The sequence below is a fragment of the Lineus longissimus genome, chromosome 17 (assembly GCF_910592395.1).
Source record: "Lineus longissimus chromosome 17, tnLinLong1.2, whole genome shotgun sequence".
In the NCBI taxonomy this organism is placed as follows: domain Eukaryota; kingdom Metazoa; phylum Nemertea; class Pilidiophora; order Heteronemertea; family Lineidae; genus Lineus; species Lineus longissimus.
The window spans coordinates 15,560,310-15,581,964 of record NC_088324.1 but is presented as its reverse complement, the minus strand read 5'-3'; the positions used below and the strand labels follow the sequence as shown (position 1 = coordinate 15,581,964).

Here is a 21,655-nt window from a genome sequence, read left to right as displayed (position 1 = left end):
GTAATTGGGCAGGTTTCAAAGCTTTGTTTCTCCATATTTCTTCTTGTTTTAGTAGACTAATTAATAATAGGCGGCACATGTCCTGCGCTGTCATCAAAGTGAAGCGTCTCAGCGTCTTAGGTATGATTAGGAGATCGTTAAGAGAAGCTTAGAGAAGAAACGCTGGTTTAGGAAAGAACAGGGGCAGCCATGTTGGATTTAGTGCAAGATAATTTCACCAGGGTATCGCTCTCTTTATATTGAAGGTAAGAAACATCGCCACGGATCGGTGGCCTGTTGTTAGACCTGTTTTTAAGCTCAATATATCAATACGATAAGAAAGGAATTGTAACCAAACGGGAATGGAGTCTTTAAATGTTGATCCTAGTGCCTGAACTTCGGGGTACAAACAGCTCAGTAATACGGACCATTCAGTTTTTCCCTTCGATTTCAGATCCTGACGAGAGTGGTCAACTTTGCCTACTCTCTGTTTCCAATGGTGACAAACGGGGGAATATGCAATTAGACCAAAGACTGGACAGACATCGCCATGTATGTGCTGACATCAATGCTCGGCAGCAAACATGCTCATTACGACTGTGCAAGGTGCTGTCACTTTTTCTCACAACCCTTCCAATGCAAAGGAAAAAATCACCACTAGAAGATATGCACTAATTAGGTGATTAGCGGGTTGGACAAACAACGTCCAACTTGCTGATGTGGCAAGTTTGGGTTTCATCAAAGCTCTCTAATGACTGGCCAGTGGTCTGTGCTGGCCTTTTATAGATCCCGGTTAATTATCCCAAAATGAGATCTGCACTTATTCTCGATGTGTAGGATACGGATAGATGCATTGTAGCTAATAGCCGACGTCCCTGCTTGGGGAGGGACACTAATTAGCCGGTTATAATGGAGCTCGATTGAGATGCAAGGTACACGCAGTGTTAGACCCTTAATGATGTATGTGCAAGTGCTAATGATCCGTTTTATTTTAAATATTTTGGGAATTTCGGAGTCGTTTCATTCGGAGATTGTTGCATGCTGGCCGCCAATTAAGCACGTCATGTACCAATCATCAAAATCATGTAATACACGTCAATCAGAAAGGGACTGGGCCAATTAAGACTGTGCGCATGCGCTTCTTATGTACGTCTGCTGGGGGAAAAAACGGTAACGTCAATGAAAGGAAGTTTGCACGAAAGAGTGCCTCATTAGGATCACGAGATTTGGCGAGTTATACTGTTCATTATGATTTCAAGCATACATCCGAAGTTGAGAAACATTTAGACTGAGAAGATCAAAGTTTTCTGGAAGTTGTTCAAAATTGTTTCATTGACCAAAGTACGAATTGAATTATAAATTTTTGCCGATCGTCCGTCCGCTGCCCTGGAGCTTACCGACCAGTATCGTCTTGTAGTATGTGACGTCTCATCGCACGCGATTATCTGCGCTGCACCGACAATCATGTAGCATAGCAGCGTCCCTGTCATTCTCTCGGCCAATCATTGCGCGCGCAGACTGCTGTGACCATGTGGTCGCAACATCCCATAATAAAAAGACGTTACTGGTAGCTTTTCAAATGTCGGACGAGGATCGGATAACACGACACATTGCTTACACAAATGAGAATTAGATAACATCGAAAAGCGCCACCTACCGTATGTAATCATTTTTACAGAGTATCATTCCTCCTTTCGCAAAACAAGATGTTCCTATTTCTCCAAGATGTGCTTGACAACAGGAACATTTCAAACAACCTGTGTGCCAGTATCTATCCATAGCATGTAACAGGAAGCGGTCACATATCCGCGCGCCGCATCCTGCGCAACTGCGCATGTTTGCTTCACGATTGTTATTGTTATTGTTGTTATTGTTATTGTTGTTGGTGGCGTTTGTCGTCATTGTGTTGGCGGTTGATGTGTTCAGGGCCGGATTGCCTGCAAGAAAGAGAGACAAAATGACGGTCAGAATTGCATAAGGCACCACCTTTGATCGGATATAACTGCAAAGAAGAAATGATGTAAGGAAGCTTTAACATTATAGACGGCAGATGCCATTTTGAAGAGCGGCAATACAGCTCTTACTGATCAGAAACGTGTCTTGAAGAGGATATACAAAGACGACCCTGAAACAAAATGAGTGTGTTCAATTGTTGTAACCGTCTCCTCGAAGATGAATATCACCACTGGGTATGCTCATCTACAGTAAGAGCGTCGACTCAGTATTGTTATCAGTGGTCATTTGTGCATTCTGGTTGGTCCAATTACACTGAAATATTGATCGATGAATTTTATATGAAGCCGTCGCGAACCAAGCTCCGGCTCTCGGATGAAACCCACCAGTTTATCATGTCCCTTGGCAATCCAGTCTCTCACTATCAAACATTTGATTCTCAATCTGCGGATTCAACAAAATCAATTTAACATTAGGCTGACAAACCGCGAAATCGGAGACATCTGTAGGCAGTCGTCCCAGTGCCGGGTTTCAATGTCACAACCATCTCTGCCCGAGTCCGATGACTCAGGGCATCTATTATGAAAGAAGCTCTGAAAGCTGTAATTCGATTTCGAGAACTAACAAAGGGTAAAGAGACTAATATCTATATACTTTGTGTTCTCTTGTGTTACATACGCGTCTTTTATTCACATTTATACCGTTGAGGGTTGGGTGAATGTGAAACGAGGAAAATGACCACAAGGGGTTAGTTGTCCTTTCCTGTTTGGCTCAAAGAGAATATATCTGATTTGTAAGTTAGTTTGGGAAACATTATACCATTTGGGAGGCCTTGTCAACGCATTGGAGTGATATCTGGTGTTAGGAAATGTATTAGGAATGAAATTGAATGTGAACAATATGTATAAATTGAAGAATTGGATACACAAACGCTCTCAGTGGTGTTTAGATTTCATCAGACTTGCTGTTTTTGGTTTGAATGAGTAAACTGTCAATATGATGATGTTGTCAAAGAGATTGTATGATACAACACTCTATTCTGCACGCTGTCTGATTTTGTCTCATTCGGGACGGTTTAATCGAGTTCGCATACCAATGGCACTGACACTATCAGCCATGGAATGAAGATCGACGAAATACGGTATGACTTCAATTAGGAACCACCACGACCAACGAAAGTGACCTCCCTTTTCCTCCGAGTCAAACGGATGGTCCATACCACTGATATTTTATGCTATAGTCCATATGGACCGAGAGAATGCGTTGAAAAGGGCCACATACCAACATGTTACCTCTGATCAGCGAATCCTCCGATCACTTCGCTTCTAGAAGAATGTCAGGCACCGAGGAGACCCTAAGCAGTAAAGATGCTCAGAGACAAAGACGGGAAGAAGAGATTTGGTAGTGATCAGGGGCGAAGATGGGGGAACACACCAACCTTCAAGAGTGAGAATCGTCGATACCTCGCTGTCCATCCTTGTATTCCAGAGTTTGCAACATAAACAAGTCTGAGGAATGAAGTAGTCCGGAGCCACTGAGCTTTCAAGCAATAATGATCGCACATTAAAATTATACAGGTTGAGACGAAGTAGCGCCAGTCCGGTCGAGGAGGACTTTCGGGGACTAATTGGCCTGTCAAATCCCTCAGGGTCTTGCAGTCCTGCAGGACCTCGTTACCCCCCTGTGTAGGAGCATAAGAACTTCTTAATACAACAGTAGATGGTTGGGTAAGGGTTTATAAGGGGCCAATTAAAGGGTATTATTTGGAGACTAGGTATATCTCTTGAAGTTGATCGACTGTATCTGGATTTCGGATGACAAGTAGGCGTAATTGGATAAATGTTCCTGTTTTATCTTAAGTTAAGCTTAAGATAGCTTAAATAGGTTAAATCCATCCTTAAACATGGGGGTCGTGTTGTGCAACCCTTTGTGGAAATCACGGACACGAAATGTTTTACTTTCAACTGCAATCTTAATGATTCGACTGCATTGGGTTCAAACTTCTTTCCAGGTTGCGTGCTTTGACTAGCTTAGATACTGAACTGACATGTCGCTATTCTGGCCTCAGTGCTGTGGGCAATATCGTGGATGCAAAGAGCGATATTTTTTAGGGTTAAATGTAAGTTTGTACATAAATCCCCTGAGATGCACAGGCAATACATTTACATTCACTCCATAAGCAATATCATTAGTAGATAAGACCATTGCGACACTTGCCTCTGTGGATCACGCTAATTGGTTTCGTTATTGCCAGTACGGCGCTATGTAACATACACCATGCTAACACAGCGATCATGTGACCGCGTCGGGGTTATTTCCCATACACTGGAGGTAGGTGTGATCATGTGACGCTACGAGATGTGGTAATTACCCAATCAGTCTGATGAGATGGCTAATCAAAGTGAGATGAAGAAGAGAAAGAAGACACTTCTGAGTGGGATGCAGTGCTATGTCGATGAAATGAGCATCAGGCGTAGCATTCAAACACAACAACTATCTTGTCACTACCGTGATGCATCAAGGGACTCTTTCTAGGTGTGTGGGATCAACGTATCCAGCTCACCATCGGGGTTAAGTCATGTTTATAAAATGACGTAAGTCGGCCTCAATGTTTACTTCTTTTCCCACGATAGACGTATTGCTTGGTATGTGACCTTGAAAGCTGACATGCACGCATAAAAACCACCCTAACGGCCAAGTTAGAAAACACCAACACCCGTCCCCATGTTTCAAACGCCCTCAGATAGACTACCAGCAAGACTACCAGCAAGCCGCAGTGGCGCTACGGTATTCACCAACAGAGCACTGGAGGTGGAGCAGTTCATGGATCTTACTCTGAAATCGAATGCCACCTGATCAGACAGTTCCTCAATACTCGCATGGTTTTAATACTAGCAAAGCGGTAAATTGTTTTGCATCTTTAAAACTCGTAAAATAACTGTGTGCTCCTATAATCATCACATGGTATCATGTTTAGCTCCTGATTATGTATCTTATGAATTCACTTTGCCAATATTGTGAAAGGGCAATTTTTTAAAGGTCACTTTGAAACTGAAATGGTACAGACGGCACAACAGGCGCCATTCCGTCAAGCTTGTACGTGAAATAATAAACTGAAAAATATATTCACTCACAACAATGGCTTCATGGCATAGTGGGTAGGATGGCACGGATCAGGTGGCGAGGGATCCGAGGTCGAACCCGCTCGAGGAATATTTATATTTTTGTCTTTACACGAGAGCGTCTCTGTGTGACCTCGTGTTGTTTGTGCAATCATGTTTCAAGTGCACGTGGTCGTTTTGTGGTCGTTTTGTGGTCGGGCGTTTGTGTTTTCTAACTTGGCCGTTTGGGTGCATGCATGTCAGCTTTAAGACGAAAGAATATTGGCTCATGCAGGTAATAGCATCGAGCGACTGACTTTTATTTACACAAGCCAATCTTTCTTGGCAGTGTTTTGGTGGATTGATCGTTCAAGTATCGTCGATCACTGATACCTAAGCACTACCACAGGAATCGGAAGTTTCATTCAACCAGTGATAATTGCAATTAGATTTGGGTTTGATTGACAGGGAGGGGTAAGTCTGAGGGACAGGTGACTTCTGCCAAATTCTGACGGGATTTAGGAGTGAGGTTCGCTAACGAGCCTAAGCACTGGGTAATACAACTTGTGAGATTAGGGATAGAACATAACATTTGCTATTAAAACATAACGAGACACTACATAATGAAACACTGAGCCTAATGTTTAATTCAGGTTTTTTTAGAAGTCCAGTTTTAGGCTACATTTGTCGCAAAGGCTTCGTGAAAGAATGGAGACAAATATGCCGAAAACGACTCTTACTAATTCCATGAAGCTTTCTACACCACTGGTCTAATGACAACCGTTCCAAAGAAGGACACTTCTGATTGTCATGCCAGAAGATATCCTTGATTGTAAGAAACACCACATGCATCTAAGACAACACTTACCCCTACAATTAAAAGGATGGTGCTGGTATGAGCCGTCACATGGATTGAAACACTGGAACCATGTTATTCCGCGGACGAAGTTCACTTCAAACGGATATCCCCTGATGAATTTACATCATCAATTTGGCCTTATGAAATGACTCACAGTTTTTATGATGAGCTCATAGCTTCCTATGCATCTATTTTGGTTTGCAGATGAGCTATGGAGACCAACTGGAGTTTAATTAGTTAGCACTCTGTATATCTCAATATTCAAGTTTGTTTCGATATTTTACGACATTTCAATTTACTGGTAATGAATTTAAAATCATCACTGTGCCATATGTATGATTGTGAGTGAACTTAGAATACATCAGATATCAGAATATCTTCGAAAATGTACTCTTGATGCAGATGACAAATTTTCGGGGCATTTACCAATGAGACCCTAAGGTTTGTATGAACAATACTGCCCAGTAATCGCAGGTAGATCACGGATATCTCGCAGCAACCATTTTCAATTAAGGTTTAGTAACTCAAAACGCGTCAGATGCTAGAACAAAGAAATTTCACAGCACAGCAGTGTATAAACTAGTATACAATGAGAGAAACTTGTATGATACTTTGAGGATACCGACTTCCAGTGATGCGAACTGAGACATATACCTACTGTAGAAGGAACCAAAGAATCTTACCTATCGAAGACGATGGTAGACACCGCTATGAGGATGACAGAATCGGGAGCATACAGCAAAGTGATATAAACCATCAAAGATGCACGTCATGGATGAAGTATTTGTTCTGCATAGAACAAGTATCTGGATCACAACCAGTGAATCGGTCATCCTCGGTCTATCACACGAAAGAGAATAAGATGACCCAATATCAATTACGGACAATAACTAAAAAAAATATACGGAATTTGTGTCTCTTCGTGATGTCGGACGGGTGGCATGTATTCTTCATGATATATTAATACTAATGGTGAAATAATTAGTCCTATTATAAAATCCATTATTGTTATTCGTGGAGTATGTAAGTTCGTTAGGCCTGATTGATTGGGAGCTGGGTGATTTGTTCGAGTAAGACAGTGCGATTCGTGATGGTTTGGGTCAGTACGTTTCATCTTTAAGTTGTTAAAGCACCCGTACATTCTGCGCAGGCAAATGTATAGCAAATTCAGTGCGAACTTATGTGAAATAGACTCACAGTAAAGACAGTGGGATGGTGTGCGAAATGAAGGATTCCGTGTCAGCAAGAATAGGAGGAAATTTGCCTTGGCGCTACCACCGCCATTATTGTGGTTCATAGAACTTGGCAGCGAAAGTTTCCTCATTAATGGCCAGGACAACGGAAACGGATGGTGAGCACCATGGCGGACGATCATGACAACATCTTGTTGGCAAAGTCGCAACCAGGGACACCCCGTCTTATTCTAAGTGCACCAAAGATGCTTCTGGAAGGGAGCCTGGAGACTACGTTGAACTTTGACTACTTCTTAATTTGTTGCACATCATGAATAAGTGTGACTGATCAGTCTGTTTGGCAACATAGGAGCACGAGCAGACGCCCCGTCCCCTGCAACACTGACAACAAAACACAGGAAGTCTTCATTGACGTAAGCGACACGAAGTGAGGTGCGTGATGGGAACATGCACTTCCATGTCCAACCAGCTAATCCTGGGAGGTTTCGCTTTAATTAGACGTAGCGCCATAGCACATGCGAGAGTTGCTTATTGGCCCCGTCCAGCCAATTAAGGCGGATGAGACGTAGAATGACAATGCAGCCCAAGCCCATTAGTCTTATTAGGGGTACAAGTTCTCACTAGAGAACCACTTAAACTCTCATAATAGGTGAGCAGTTTCAATTTGGTTATGCCATTATGGCAAATTCACTCTGGGAGAATTTATAATTGAGTTGGTTATATTTAAACTCTTGTGTGTTATTTCCGTTCCAAGATGATGAGCGGTTGACAAATTTTGCTTCGAAGCGCAGGTGAAAATTGTGTCATTAGGACATGTTGCTGGGAAAAGTGGTCCCTTCTTGAAACTTACAGTATGACGTAATGTGGAATGTTTTCCGTAGATTCAGCATTTCCACATGTCAAGCAAAAGGAGGCACTCATCACTACAAAGAGTTTCAACAACATGGCATCCGACGTGGTCATCTTATCTCAAGATCTCGCCACCAAGTCGAAGCACGTCTTTCTCACGTGATCTCACAGCGTCTATCACGTGACATAATCCGTTTTCACGTTTGAACACAAGTATCCAACAGGCTCGCAGTAAATATCCAACAGACACGCAGCAAATTTAAACAGAATACAAACAAAAAAGGGAAAAAACTTAATGAGAAGGATGTCACGCGAATCGGGTGTCCTACGACGAGTGAAGAAATAGAAAAAAAATCCCATCACCATGCGCTAAGAGACCAATAATTAGCAAGAAGCAATAACTCGCTGAAACTATAATATCAACAGCAAAGTGTTTTAGTGATAAAAACTGATTTTGGAACATAAAATCTGTTGTTGGAAGAATAATGTCAAGCTGTATTCAAGTACGCCCATCTTGAGCTCAGCATGGGACGTAAATAGAAAAGTGTACCAAATAAACAGAACCGATGGTGACTCCGTTACCATAATATTCTTTAACAATGGCGTGAGGACTGTCGGAATGTGATCACTTGAAAGACACGATTGCTGTTACCATGGTAGGCTTCCTCTTCCATCATTAAGCCCAAGCTCCCGAACACTTGATCAGTATTGGAACCTACACATTCAAAGCTGAAACCATCTGAAGTGGGCGAGGTGATGATTTCATAGCAATTTTACCTAACCGAGCAATGTAACTGTCGGAAATACTGTCTTATGTCCAGAATAGAAAAGATACCATGAGAGCATGGAGACTGTGTGATAGGGAATGCTGTCACAATGTCATTGTTCTTCAAGGAATACGAGAGAAAGTTCTTATAGTCTGATAATATTGATTATGGTGGAGGTTATCATCAGACTTAACACTTCAGCAGTAGCTAAGAAAGGGTAGACAGAGCGTCAGGGGCTTATTAATGTTCTCTGCTCCAAATTGAAGGTCAGCCTTTCATAATCTACAATGTTCTAATTACAAAATAGCAATCCATTACACAAATTGATGCTGTCTCTTAACACTGAGATCCAATTTGCTAATGCCGACTTTTTTTACACCGGGTGAAGCCATTGATCGGATATGTCTGTCTGTTACCCTGAGGAAATAATGTTATACTTGTCTGCAGGTTACCCTGAGGTTGGGGGGATGTGTGACTGTACTTTTGGCGGTGAAATATCCAGGGGATAATCCACCACGATTGAAGTTGGAAATACTAGTAACAGAAAAGTACATTCAGATGCATCCTCACTTGTAAATAGAAATTGAGCAAAATGCGGTAAACAGAATGATATTTAGGCTTATTCCTCGGAATTTCTATTCACCATTGCCCAATTAGCGAGCCCAGCTAACCCTATTTTCACTCACCTTTACACCTAATTAAAACCACTAAAGCCAAGACATCCCATCCAAACACGAGCTAACAACACCGCACAGCAGGCTAGACTCCTTTCTCCCACACAATCTCAAGTAATAACCGTTTAAGAATTTGATTTACCGTTTTCGATAGTTATTGTGGGCTGGCTAAAACCCACGGCGGGTCACCCAAAACAATGCCCAAAATATGTTCTCCGTCACGGTTATCTCTCGCGTTCGGTCTAACCAAAGTTGAACAAGGATGCTCGTGGAATATGTGTAGAAAATGCACAGGAGGTCGGGTCAAGTCCACTTGAATATGACTTCAGACCGCTTCATCCAAACTTAGACTTACATAGATGACATTTGGTGTAGATGAGTTACTGTTGGCTTTGGTCTTGTGAGGGTGGTTCTAGGCTTCACAAAGACTTAATAAAGCTCCACTGAAGCATACTGAAATGTCCATATAATGATATTCTCATTGTAATTCTGCCAATTTGGTGATAGGAACCATACCTGAAGAAAATGTCATTGAGAAACGTGTCATATTTGAAACAAGGTGTGCCAGCAGATTTGATGCTAATTGTTTTGGCGGATAAAGAATTCTGCTGTGGAAAGTTTCGGATCACCATTATGTTACCAGCAGATACCCTCTGCCTCACTACAGGGACTTACACAGGAGAGAATTTGCTAGAAATGATTCGATCTTTCTGACGAAGCCTTCGGCACTGTGGTATTTTTGCAATTGTTTCAGCGCTGCCCTTGATCGTAAATAAAGAGATGTTGATACCCGAAGCGTCATTATCACAATCATAGTACTTTGTAGTCCGATACATGCATCGTTGACAATAGTCGTGATCTGTGGGATGAGGAAAGGTCGTTTATGGTCATATATCCTCTCATGAGAAAGAACTGAAAACTTTCAGGCAAAGTTTGCATTGGCCGTAGTTTGAAAATAAGTACAGCAAGACGACCACTGCACTCGAGTCTGAAGTCTCGATGTTATCAATTCTAGGATATATCAACATAAGTTTGAACGATGCAACTGCTTTGAGAGTGTCGATAACTGCACCAAATCCAGCACCGAGTCGCTCGTATTATACGGAGTGTTTCGGTATCGCCTCAGGCTCGAGCCTCCCGTGCGACATCACCATACTAATGGTCCCTCCATGTAATACAGAACCTCTCCAATTAGATTAGTGAGTGAGATACAAGTGTACCTTAAATCCTCTTCTTCCCTTCCCCTCTTACTGGACCAGATCAATCTCTAGTAATGGCATTAACGCTGTACACACGGCGTTCATCTTAGAGTGTCCCTTCCCCTCTGACAAGTGTTTCACTGTCAATGCTTCTATCTCAATACCCTGATATCGACTTACAAAAGACGGCAATTAGCGCGTTAAAGCACGTCTGTAACGATCGCTGTCCATTGCATTAATTTCCTTCAATTTTCCTCATTAAATTCCGCATTAATGGCATAAAACGTTGGAACTAAATGGAGTTACTATTGCACTCGAGAGGGTGGGTGAATTTCGAATTCCCCATTATAAACTTTTTAATGGTCTCTCAATTTGTGTTTTTGTTCTTGGCGAAATTAACGAGTTATAACTTCAAAAGGTTTTAAAGAGAGAACGATTTCATTAAACTCAATACTAATTGTTGGAAATAGTTACCTGGATGTGGATGTGATATGGAAACTTAAATGCGTTACACGTGTATAAAGCGATGGATGTGAGCTTGGCCTTTTTCTGGATGAGGCTCTACCTAGTGATACCCTAATGTACTTGATTGACCAACTGCCCCATTGCTGTACCTAGTGATACCCTAATGTACTTGACCAACTGCCCCATTGCTGTACCTAGTGATACCCTAATGTACTTGACCAACTGCCCCATTGCTGTACCTAGTGATACCCTAATGTACTTGACCAACTGCCCCATTGCTGTACCTAGTGATACCCTAATGTACTTGACCAACTGCCCCATTGCTGTACCTAGTGATACCCTAATGTACTTGACCAACTGCCCCATTGCTGTACCTAGTGATACCCTAATGTACTTGATTGACCAACTGCCCCATTGCTGTACCTAGTGATACCTTAAGGTTTTTGACAAGCAACTTCACAGTTCTTCCTGGTGATACCCTAATGTTTTGACTCCAGTATACATGGCACTAAGCTAAATGCTAGTTTTCCTTTTAGAGCCTGCCGCCTTTGATCTAGCTAAGTGTTACATTAGCAGCGAGACTTACGTGCCGACGTATTTCTAACCCTCCTTGCTCACCAGGAGACATTAGCGAGGATTTTTCAATACTCTTCTCTCTTTCTCTTAAAAGGAACGCTGCGTCTCTTACATAGTAGTTTTTTATCAGTTCCATCACTATAGTTAAGAAGTGCATAATGCATGTACAATGTGACTTGTGTTCGACATATTTCTATGGCTATTTGTGAGTCATCTGCCAATACAAACCATCAAAAGCGAGGTGTTTTAGAAACCGAAATAAGACAGAAAATTTATCAGCTAAGTTGTTTCTTTGATGGAGTAAAAGTAACATTATGGTATTGACAGCAGTGGCATATTATATGGAGTAAGGTATTGACAGAGAGTTTAGTCACTGCCAGTGATCTCATGTATTACGTAAGGTGATTTAAACTTTGATCGTATGCTTATTTCAATTCTGGCATGCCAATTGATAGCAATTGTGTGAGAGCAGAGGTATTTGTTTCGGTCATGTGGTAAGCTTGAGTTTGTTGAGCTTGAATGCTTCCTCAACTTGATGGTCCCATTGTATGGTAAAAGATATTTGGTCTGCTGGGCAGGAACAGTTGGATTCCGTGCACCCAATGACACCACTTCGGGAGTTAAAATCCATGTCCACAAATTGAGGAGGACCTCTGGAATTTTTACGACATTTTCCCATTGAGTGAGCTATGTGTATTATCATTGGTGCTTATAGCCTAATATAAGGTTTCTAGTATACCGAGACACTTCCGCTGTAACAACATTTTGCTTGTGAATGTCCCAAAACTATCGAAGTCATTGTTACGATTGTGTGTTTTTTACTTTTTTTACTTGCTAATGGTTAACAGTGAATTGGTATCTCCCCGTGTTATCTCCAGCAATGTTTCTAACTTGCAACAGATCGGAAATCTTGGCCTTTCGAGCTAATTATCATCCTCCCACAATAGTTCTTTGGATCGCTGTTTGAGAACACTCACACAACCTGAATGGTACCTAAAATCGAGATTTATAGTTACGGTGTTTATCTAGGCACTTCACCACAACATGACAAACCAAAATCCACTAAATTCATGAAAAAATGCAAAAGAATGCCCATTAAACCCAGCTAAAGTGGCCCTTAGTGGTGTCTGGTGTCCTAATGGTCAATCTAAGTCTGATTGGCAGTCGCTAGGCCTAAGCCTTTATTAATGAACGTGCCATCTCGCCACAGTGAATTAATTGCGGACACCCGATGGATTTAGGCGACTTTTTCATTAGTAGTAAGTCGCTAATGATCACTCTTGATCAGTTTTTAGCCAATTTTTGAGTGGGACCCCCGGTCGGTGTTTTGGCTCACGACTAAGCTGAGCTGATCTGGCTTGGCCTAATTGGAATATGGCGACTAATTTCATTCCTGGCTTATTATCTCTCAGGTCGCAAATTGGGAGGTTTGTTTGCGTTCGTTACTCAACTGAAATAATCGTACCAAATTGGCAATTAATATATATTTTAATTCCTTTCTGGGGGCATAACTGGCAACCTAGTGCTGTAGCCTATGCCCCTACATTGGTTCCAAAGCTGGCACATTAAGGCAACGAGAAACGAGGAAGTGTTATCGTTTTCAAAACATACGCATGGTTTCGGTTTCATATGTTTGAGATGGTCGACACTGAAGAGGCATGATTGTTTGTTTACAGTTGTGGTGCCGCAAGCACTATAAACGGTGATGCTTCCTACAATCACTAAACTGCTGAACATAGTCAGCAAAATGCATTTTATTGAATGATCACAGACTTGAAAGTGATTCAACCGATTGCCAAGTCGTCCCCAATACTTTGTGATTTGCAGGGAGGGATAGGTCACATTGTATCTGACATGTCTAAACTATGTGATATGTATAAAAAAAATTGTCTTCTCTGTAAACTAGATCGATTATGACCCAATGGCATTTATAGTCTCATTGGTAAACAATTACATTAATGGCCTACCGTTGATAGCAATGCCAGTAATGGCCCTGAACAGCTTGAAAATAAACCGTATTACGTTTGGAAAACAATTGATGCTAAGTGCTCTGTGAGAGAGTTCGAGCTATAGAAGTTGGGTGGATGTACATTTATGATTAAAGTTGTTACGGTATCCAACAACATCTATGGTGATCCATCAGAGAGAGCAGAAGTTTCATGCTACCTGAAATCCAAGGGCATTTTCACTCCCGAGGCTATGGAACGCTGACCTAAAAATATGGCGAGTATATCACAACAGTTTACAGATGGTCAATGAGAAGAGTTACCCTGAGACATTCAGAACCAGCGTCATCACATCCAAAAGTAGTGCGGTAAAAGATCAATTGCTATCGGACTACTTTCATTGAGCCTGACCACACGATAGGACATCCGTTTAGTATGCAGCAGCGAACGCCGACGAATTACCAGCCGAACAAGCGGCAATTGTGTCCGGGTGGTTGTAAATTGAGGAAGCACAAATTGTAATTATCTCATAACGTGTTTCTCTATACAGATAATCAATATTAGATAAGTGGCTGATCGCAAAATGAGGATCCGGAATCGGCTGAAGACGGACGATCGGTACGTACGGCAAAGGGCTGGTTTCATGAAGTGATAAGTGTGGACCAGTTGAGCAGGAACAGGTGTTGCTCTCTTGTTGGTCACAACAGCGATAACATGTGCTAGATATGTGGATTCTGTTGACGTGTAAACAGACCAAAATATGTCGAACGCAGAAAAAATTGAAAAGACGACTAAAAGCAAGGAAAAAGCAAACTCACAGAAACAGCTGAAACAAAGAATGACCCGATTTTATTCAAGGGAGCTTTTTGTCTGACGTTTTCTTTCTTGATTCGCCACTGCATCAACAGTTTCCGCAAGTTTCACGTGCTTCTAGTCTTCAAAACCTGACGACCTAAATTACAGCCAGCCCGTTCCCAGAAGCCTTCAGTTGCATTCCATCAATGTTAAAGCATATGGAAAAGGACCCAAGGGATAAGGTTGAATATGCCAGAAAAAGTGCGCTGTTCCCATGAAATGATTGATGAGGGTTTGGAAAAGCCAACACAAGGTGAGATGGGCCGTATCCAAACTGGCGACCCCCTCTGGAATTCTGGCTCAAACACAGAAGAATGGCAAATTAATACACATTCTCAAGGGTGTTTGATGATCGATTGTATGTTTTGGGGAAATCACATCAATACTGACATGCTTTAAAAACACCAATATTTTGATTTTTCGTTGCAGACGTGTTTTGGCCGCTGAGAAAATTGCAGTAGTGGGGAGGTGGTCATTTGTGAGAAGAGCTGCAAAGGAACAGCCTCGGTTTTATCAGTCCTACCTGCTGCATCTAGTGTTCCAGACACTGAACAAGACAGCATCTTCACTCGGGAAAGTACCTGGATGCGGTAGAAAGCCTAATTCCTCGCATCCTGAGCTTGCAGGAGGCGTTCTTCATTCGTCCGTGTTTGAATTTGGATCTTCCTTAACGCCTACCTTATAGAATGATATCGCCATCCAAGTACGAGACTATCCAAAAGCGGTCGAAGTAATGATTGTAAACCGTTTTGGACGGTGCCTCTTCCTCATGTGACACTCTGTTGGTCTGATGGATAAGTGCAAACTAAACTTGCCGGAATCATTTACGACAATAATTGGACTACTAATCGAAAGAGAGGGTAAACGAGGACAAGAGGGGTCAATAAACACCTTTCCTTTTTCTGTCCCTTTTAGCTGATCAAACAGAGCCTTATTAGACCATTAGGGAACTTTGAGATCCTTTAGATACCAAAAACATCTTATGCACTTCCTTTCTACTACTAATGTATTCCTATTATTCTTGCATTATAAACACGGCACCGTCTTTCAGTTAAGGAAGAGCCAAAAACTTCATACCTTTTGATGAAATAACAAATATAATGTACTGTTTTGAAAGTCCTTGTGTTTATGAAATTAAATGCGTCTTTTGAATTCACCATTGCTTGACCAAAAAACAGTAATGTGCACTTACGATTTCGTATAGTTCGTGTAGTACAAATCTGTTGATATTGGTCGGTATGAAATGCATTTTCTTTTGAGAGCCTTTTGATGGCTATTTCATGTCGAAAATGCACACCTGTTTCGCTCAAGTTAGTTTGGAATCGTCAGAACGAGCTTTAATGCATTGATGTTGTTCTAATAAGTCAGTCAACAAGGGGATAGCCCACAAACGACAGCGAACAAACACAAGAACCGTCCAAAAGCAAAACTAAGCCAATTTAATTTGAGTGTAATTTCATGTAAAATGGCTTTTCTGAGTAAGCAAATTTGCGATTGTCTGTATGAATGGGGTATGATGACCTTAATGGATGTGAAGAAAAGCTTACATTGTCCCTCAGATAGTATTTTTAATGAAAGCAAGTGGCGTCATCAGAGACGATTCTCTTTTTAGATGCACCGCGTTGTTTACCCAAGATGGGGCGGTAAACATGACGACGTGCCGCCACAGCAGCCGTCGCCCCGGGCAAACGTAAAAACAGCGTCGGCACGCCAAGGGCAGATGGTTGTACAACAAAGTGATCGAGAAAAAATTATTTATCATCAGGTGTCACTTGTCAGATGTCGGCAGATTTTGGTGATTTCTGAATTGAGTTTTTTTGTGATGGATTTTGAGTGACAAGTTTAAGGCAACCCAAGTGACAGATAATGATTTACGACTTGGTCAACAAAGAGATATCATCTGCCTAAATGATGTTTTTCGATGCCGTAGGTCGAATGAAACTACATGTGTAGTCATTCGGGGTTCGACCCCAAACCCTAAAGGTTTGACACGAGAAGCACTCCACCGACTTTTAGATTTCCCCACAAGCTCGCTCACCATCACATACTCTCTATGCTTGAGGGTGTTGTGCCCTCACACCTCGACGATGTCTAGAAGTGGGGTTAGATGTCAAGAAGATACAGATTATGCTCACTTAGTATCACAACCATCCTTTAAACCACCTTTCCTGACTGAGAACACAGGATTCGAACCAAAGACACTGATGTTGACACGACAGGCACTCAACCGACAGAGCTGAAGGAAATTTCTCTGAAAGCTTGGGATGGTTGTACTGTGCAATGATTTCAATTGCTTTGGGAGAAGAACTAGTGAGTGAATTTAAATTCAATTAATCAATCAGCTAATTCTATACAACACGCAGACGGTAATGGCATTAGATTATAATTCATCCATCGACATTAAAAGTAAACAATGTACATTGTTATCAAATGGATAGAACAGGTAAACATTAGCAGACAATTAAAATTTGACATGTAGGCGGATGCTCTTAGAGAAGCCATTTTATTAGATAAATGTTACATTTTATATTAAGCATATCGTCTATAGTCGCATAATACAATTCTTCGTGTCCCAACCCTTATGCATTCCATGGTTAAAAGATCAGTGCGCCACGTACATTCAGTGCACATAGCGTATAGGTTTTACTTCGAGGTGACATGTGTTTTCTAATGTATTTCATGCTTGCAAAATCAATACATTTCAGTGCACATAACGCACTTCATTCAATGTACGCGATGCATGTGCATTGGTCCAATTTGAGTTGGGACGTAATTGTCATCCTATTATTTACTAGCTTATCCGTGCAAATTGAATATGAATGCATGCGGCTAATGCATTTTCAGTACTTTGTCGCAATATTAAAATACCAGGTGATTTTTTTTCTTGCAACGCATTAGCACTTTGTTAATAACACAAATGGTTCTGAGTCAATTATGGATCTATGCCATGGAAAAGTCTTTCCCTCAAAAACCATATTTTTGTATTTTGAGCAACAGCAGAAAGCCTGCGAGTTTTTAAAACTCATAAATACACAGCTAACGAAAGCATTCAGCTCAAAAAATATTTGTCGAGCAAAAGGTATAAGTTTATTTGTTGTTGCATTTTATTCAGCAACTTTTGACAAAAACAGTTTATGCATTAGCTTAAGGAAGTACATTAGCGTTGGACATACTCTTTAAAAAATGTGGAGTTTTTGTCTAGATTTTACAGGAGTTAAAAGCTATAGCTAATAGAATGCACAAAAAAGCTTTCCCCAGTTTTTCCAGTCTTTTGTCTAATGCCATTGTTTTCGAAAGCGCAAAAGGTAAAGGCCTCCATGCTACCAAACAGCAACCGAGCATTTTTTAACTTTTATCATGTTGACCTTTCAGCTACAATGTGACTTTTGTGATTTAATCGAGAAGTTTTTAAAAGGCGCAGCAAAAAAGGATGCTATCTCAATAAAAGACGATATCACAGAGATGTAACTAACACCTGCTCTTTATCAGTCTATTCAATAACTATGAGGTGCGAAAACCTGCTATAAAACATTTTGACACATAAGTTACCGACCCTATACGATAACTGTCGATACACTCGGAAACCAAATAATGATAGACCTGATTGTCTTTGGTACACTCCCAGGAGTGCCACCGTGAAGGTTGGCTTTCTGGTCGTGGTGAGGTCCAATCGATGCATTGACAGGAACTGGCTATTCTGAATGTAAATATGCAGTCGCTGTCACGCATGGTGGGTCTCTCTCAGCTTCTTTTGGGACAACCTGTATGCCTGGCCATTCCCAGTGTCAATGTATTACAGTTACAATGAACCTGTACTACTAACACATAAACTTGGGGTGTTGGCGTTGAGATCGGTTTAGTGATTTCAGGCATCCTGTATCTGGCTTCCTTCAAGGTCAGTCAATAAGCATTTGTCTCAGTATTAGAAGCACCCGGGTGTAATAGCAAATGGTTAACAACAGAGATGGCAAATGTCTGCGAATGGGTGTCGCTTTTTGAGAAACTCTTTACCCTTCTTCAATGCCATTCTGTATCACATAAACAATGCTTTTGGTATAACCTCTTGGTTTAGCCTCTCAAGTTCATTTTGTGACACCATGTACACCTGGCAATTTTCAATGTCAATCCATAACCGTAATGTCTATTAGAAGCACGCACCTATTACGTGAACAAAGTGGTTCAGTGTTAGTTTAGCCATCAAGAGTTAATGGAGAGGCTGAGTGGTAGATGTTGTCGTAGTGCTCTCTCGAGCTCTCTCTTGGCAATCACTGTGAAAGGGTTTGAGTGGTCAGCGATGGGATTAAAGGGCTTGGACAGGGCACAAGCATCAACAAGCTGGAGTAGGCTCAACTACCACCGGTGTATACTCAGCTTACGTACTCTAATGTGTACATTCTCTGGCCCTGTTGGTATGGAATTATTGGTGAATGTAAATGGTGCCTCGGTTCCAGTATCACCGGGCTGAGTGGCCTCAACCAAGGGCAACCACCACCAGTTCTTCACGAAAGTCCACGCCACGTAAATTACGGTGTCTGCAACAAGCGGATCTAGCCTAATGACGAATCTCTCAACATTCATTGCTCTATATAGGACATACACGTCTAGGTAACAGTAAAATGACAATCTATCAGCGTCCCATTGAATTAGTGAAATACGTGACATAACATAACAACAATGAGCGGTGCCAAATCATAGGGTCTCCTTTTGTACATTACGAAATCACTACTATAACCATTTGTTAACGATCTCTGAAACTGCTATAATCACTCTTAATTGGTTTTCTGATTACTATAGGATAATAGAGAATCTAAGAGGAACCTTCAGAATCATCAATTTACCCATTGACTAAAATTCATTAGAGAAATAATTGGCGGATTTTGGACAAAAGAATAAGATGGAGATTTGAATGCTTTGGGAAGCAAGCTGTGTTTGTGATGATGACAGCTAGCTGTCCTTCTCTCTTGATTTGTTCTCATGATTCTGCTCGCCATGACTGGTACACGAGAGTTTACCTGAATAAGCCTAGAAAGCTGTAATCAACCAAGGAGAAGGAGTTCGGATCAGTCTAAAAACGAACACCTGAAATTTTGCCAAGGGCCTGTATACACCTTTCCAGAAATGGGGCGCTGAGTGTCCGAAATAATGATGTCATAAGAGGAAACTAGGCCTTATGGTGAAGGGACAAAGGAGATAGTCATGGTTGACCAACACACTTGAATGCCTTTGATGACGGACACGGGGGAAAAAGTTAGTTCCAATGCAAGCCACCAATTTCGGGAAGCATGTATAAGGTGCAGCAACCTTTAAATGACCAACTAAAACAAAGCTAACCTTTCCGAATAATGAAAAGGCTTCACCACGGCACGAAGCGTACGCACATGTGTCACCTATAACTGACTCGAACCTTCCTTTTCTGCGAGATACGCTTCGGAAAAGTTGGTCATATGTCGCCGTGTAAGGGCACGAATGGGCCAAAAATAGGCCACATTCAGTCAGCCCGATGCTGCATCTTCTCTGCCTGTTAGCTAACTTGCGGTTACTACTCAGCGCAAAGTCCCCCGAGCTCAACATCCATTTACTTCTGCTTATCACAATGCGCCCACTTCTTTAACCTTTTAGTAGATTGAAACTTGCAGATTCCCTTATTCTTAGATGTGCTACATTCAGTAATTGACAACTTTGGATATTCTTAGCTTCCGAGGAATGGTGGGCTGACAGAGGGATGTAATGGGACATATAATAATTGAGTTGTGGGATCTGAAGAAGAGATAAAACTCCTCGCTCTTGGTCACGTTGTAATTTGTCTGATGGTCAGCTGTATATCTTAGTGAGAGTAGGACACTTTGTACATTTTAGTTGATTAAAACGAACAGATTCCTCTACCCTTAGATCTTCCATATGTTTACATCTATTTTTGGTTTCTCGAGACCTCGTGGGCAGAAAGCCGACGAGAGTGTGATGAACTAGTTGCCAGCTTTCTGCCTTTTATGTTCTAATTCATATTTTGTTGACACTGTTCTAACGAGCAATGATATCTGTCATGCCACTTTTTGTCACCACTCGCATGTACTCAAACGGGGTTGATGTTGATAGAGATGCAAGTAGACAACACCTTTCTCAGGGGCCTACTGGTTGTATGCCACAGCCAAACACCAACCACAAGCCTTTATTCAACCTTTTCTTGGCTGGATAAGCCAAAAGCGTACTGCTTTTCATGATCCACCATTTCCCTAGCTTTTTGGTCCATTTATAAACAGCAGAAGGTATCATTCTTCTTCGAGACTGGCCTAGGCATGAAAAGGGCAAAGGACCACCAAGAGACTGCGTGATATCCGCCAAGGGGGTGTTAGGAGAATGTCCCATTGATTGCATGCATTAAGTCTAAGTGTCACTCACGGATCCATTAACACGTGCTTTTATCAAAGATGGCGAGTAATGGCGGAAAACGGCTTGACTAATTGACTAAGTATTAAAGTATAGCCAATAATACTGAGAGGAGATGTTAATGTACTGCTGAAGGAAAGTGGTGGACGTGTCTGGTGGTAAAGTCATCTGGTGTGAAGGGTGTCTTGAGTATTGATGACAGGTCCGAGGATAGACGATATGATATTTAATTATGTATTAAGTATCTATAACGATTCAGAACACCTTCATCTTCACCACTACTGGATATCGTACACAGGACACGAACGCTGAATGCAGAAGATGATAAAGAAGAGAATTAAAGGAACCATTAATGCTGAGAAAATTAGTTAATATGCTGATGTTGGACGTGTCCGCCTCGACGTCAAGCCTGCTCATGATCTGGTGTGAGAGGTAGAGGAATCGGGCAGGTATGATACTAGTCAGAACATTGTTATATTGAGAAGTAAGGAACGAAGTCGAAGAGTAGAACTTTGCTGGTAATTGTAAAGAAGAAAAGGGCAATCATGAGCTTAAACGTAGATGTGGTAAAACTATGAATGACTGGAATGGCGGGCAGAAAATCAGACTAAAGTAAAAATCTATGAACGGAGCTTCCTGGCGATTCATAGGGGAATCTGTGTGATGCTGAGGATTACGCCACATGACCCTTTTTTTTTAAGGTGGATAGATGCCGCATGTGACGAGAACGGTGCGATGACCTTTGGGAAATATACCAATTTTTGTGAATAAAAAACGTACAACATGTATATGTTTAAAATAGAGCTAATCAACTAACAAGAGGCGGGTAAACAAAACTGAGAAGATTTGAGAAAA

General features: G+C 41.5%; 1 protein-coding gene across 2 annotated transcripts in view; it reads right to left on the bottom strand.

The window, feature by feature from the left end:
- Window positions 1–21,655, bottom strand: part of LOC135501279 (LIM domain transcription factor LMO4.2-like) — an 82,222-nt gene that overhangs the window by 46,206 nt on the left and 14,361 nt on the right. For both annotated transcript variants that reach the window (XM_064793308.1, XM_064793309.1), the window contains one exon: window positions 1,637–1,916. In XM_064793308.1, coding sequence (XP_064649378.1) covers window positions 1,637–1,916 — 280 coding nt within the window. The remainder of the gene's footprint in view (window positions 1–1,636; window positions 1,917–21,655) is intronic.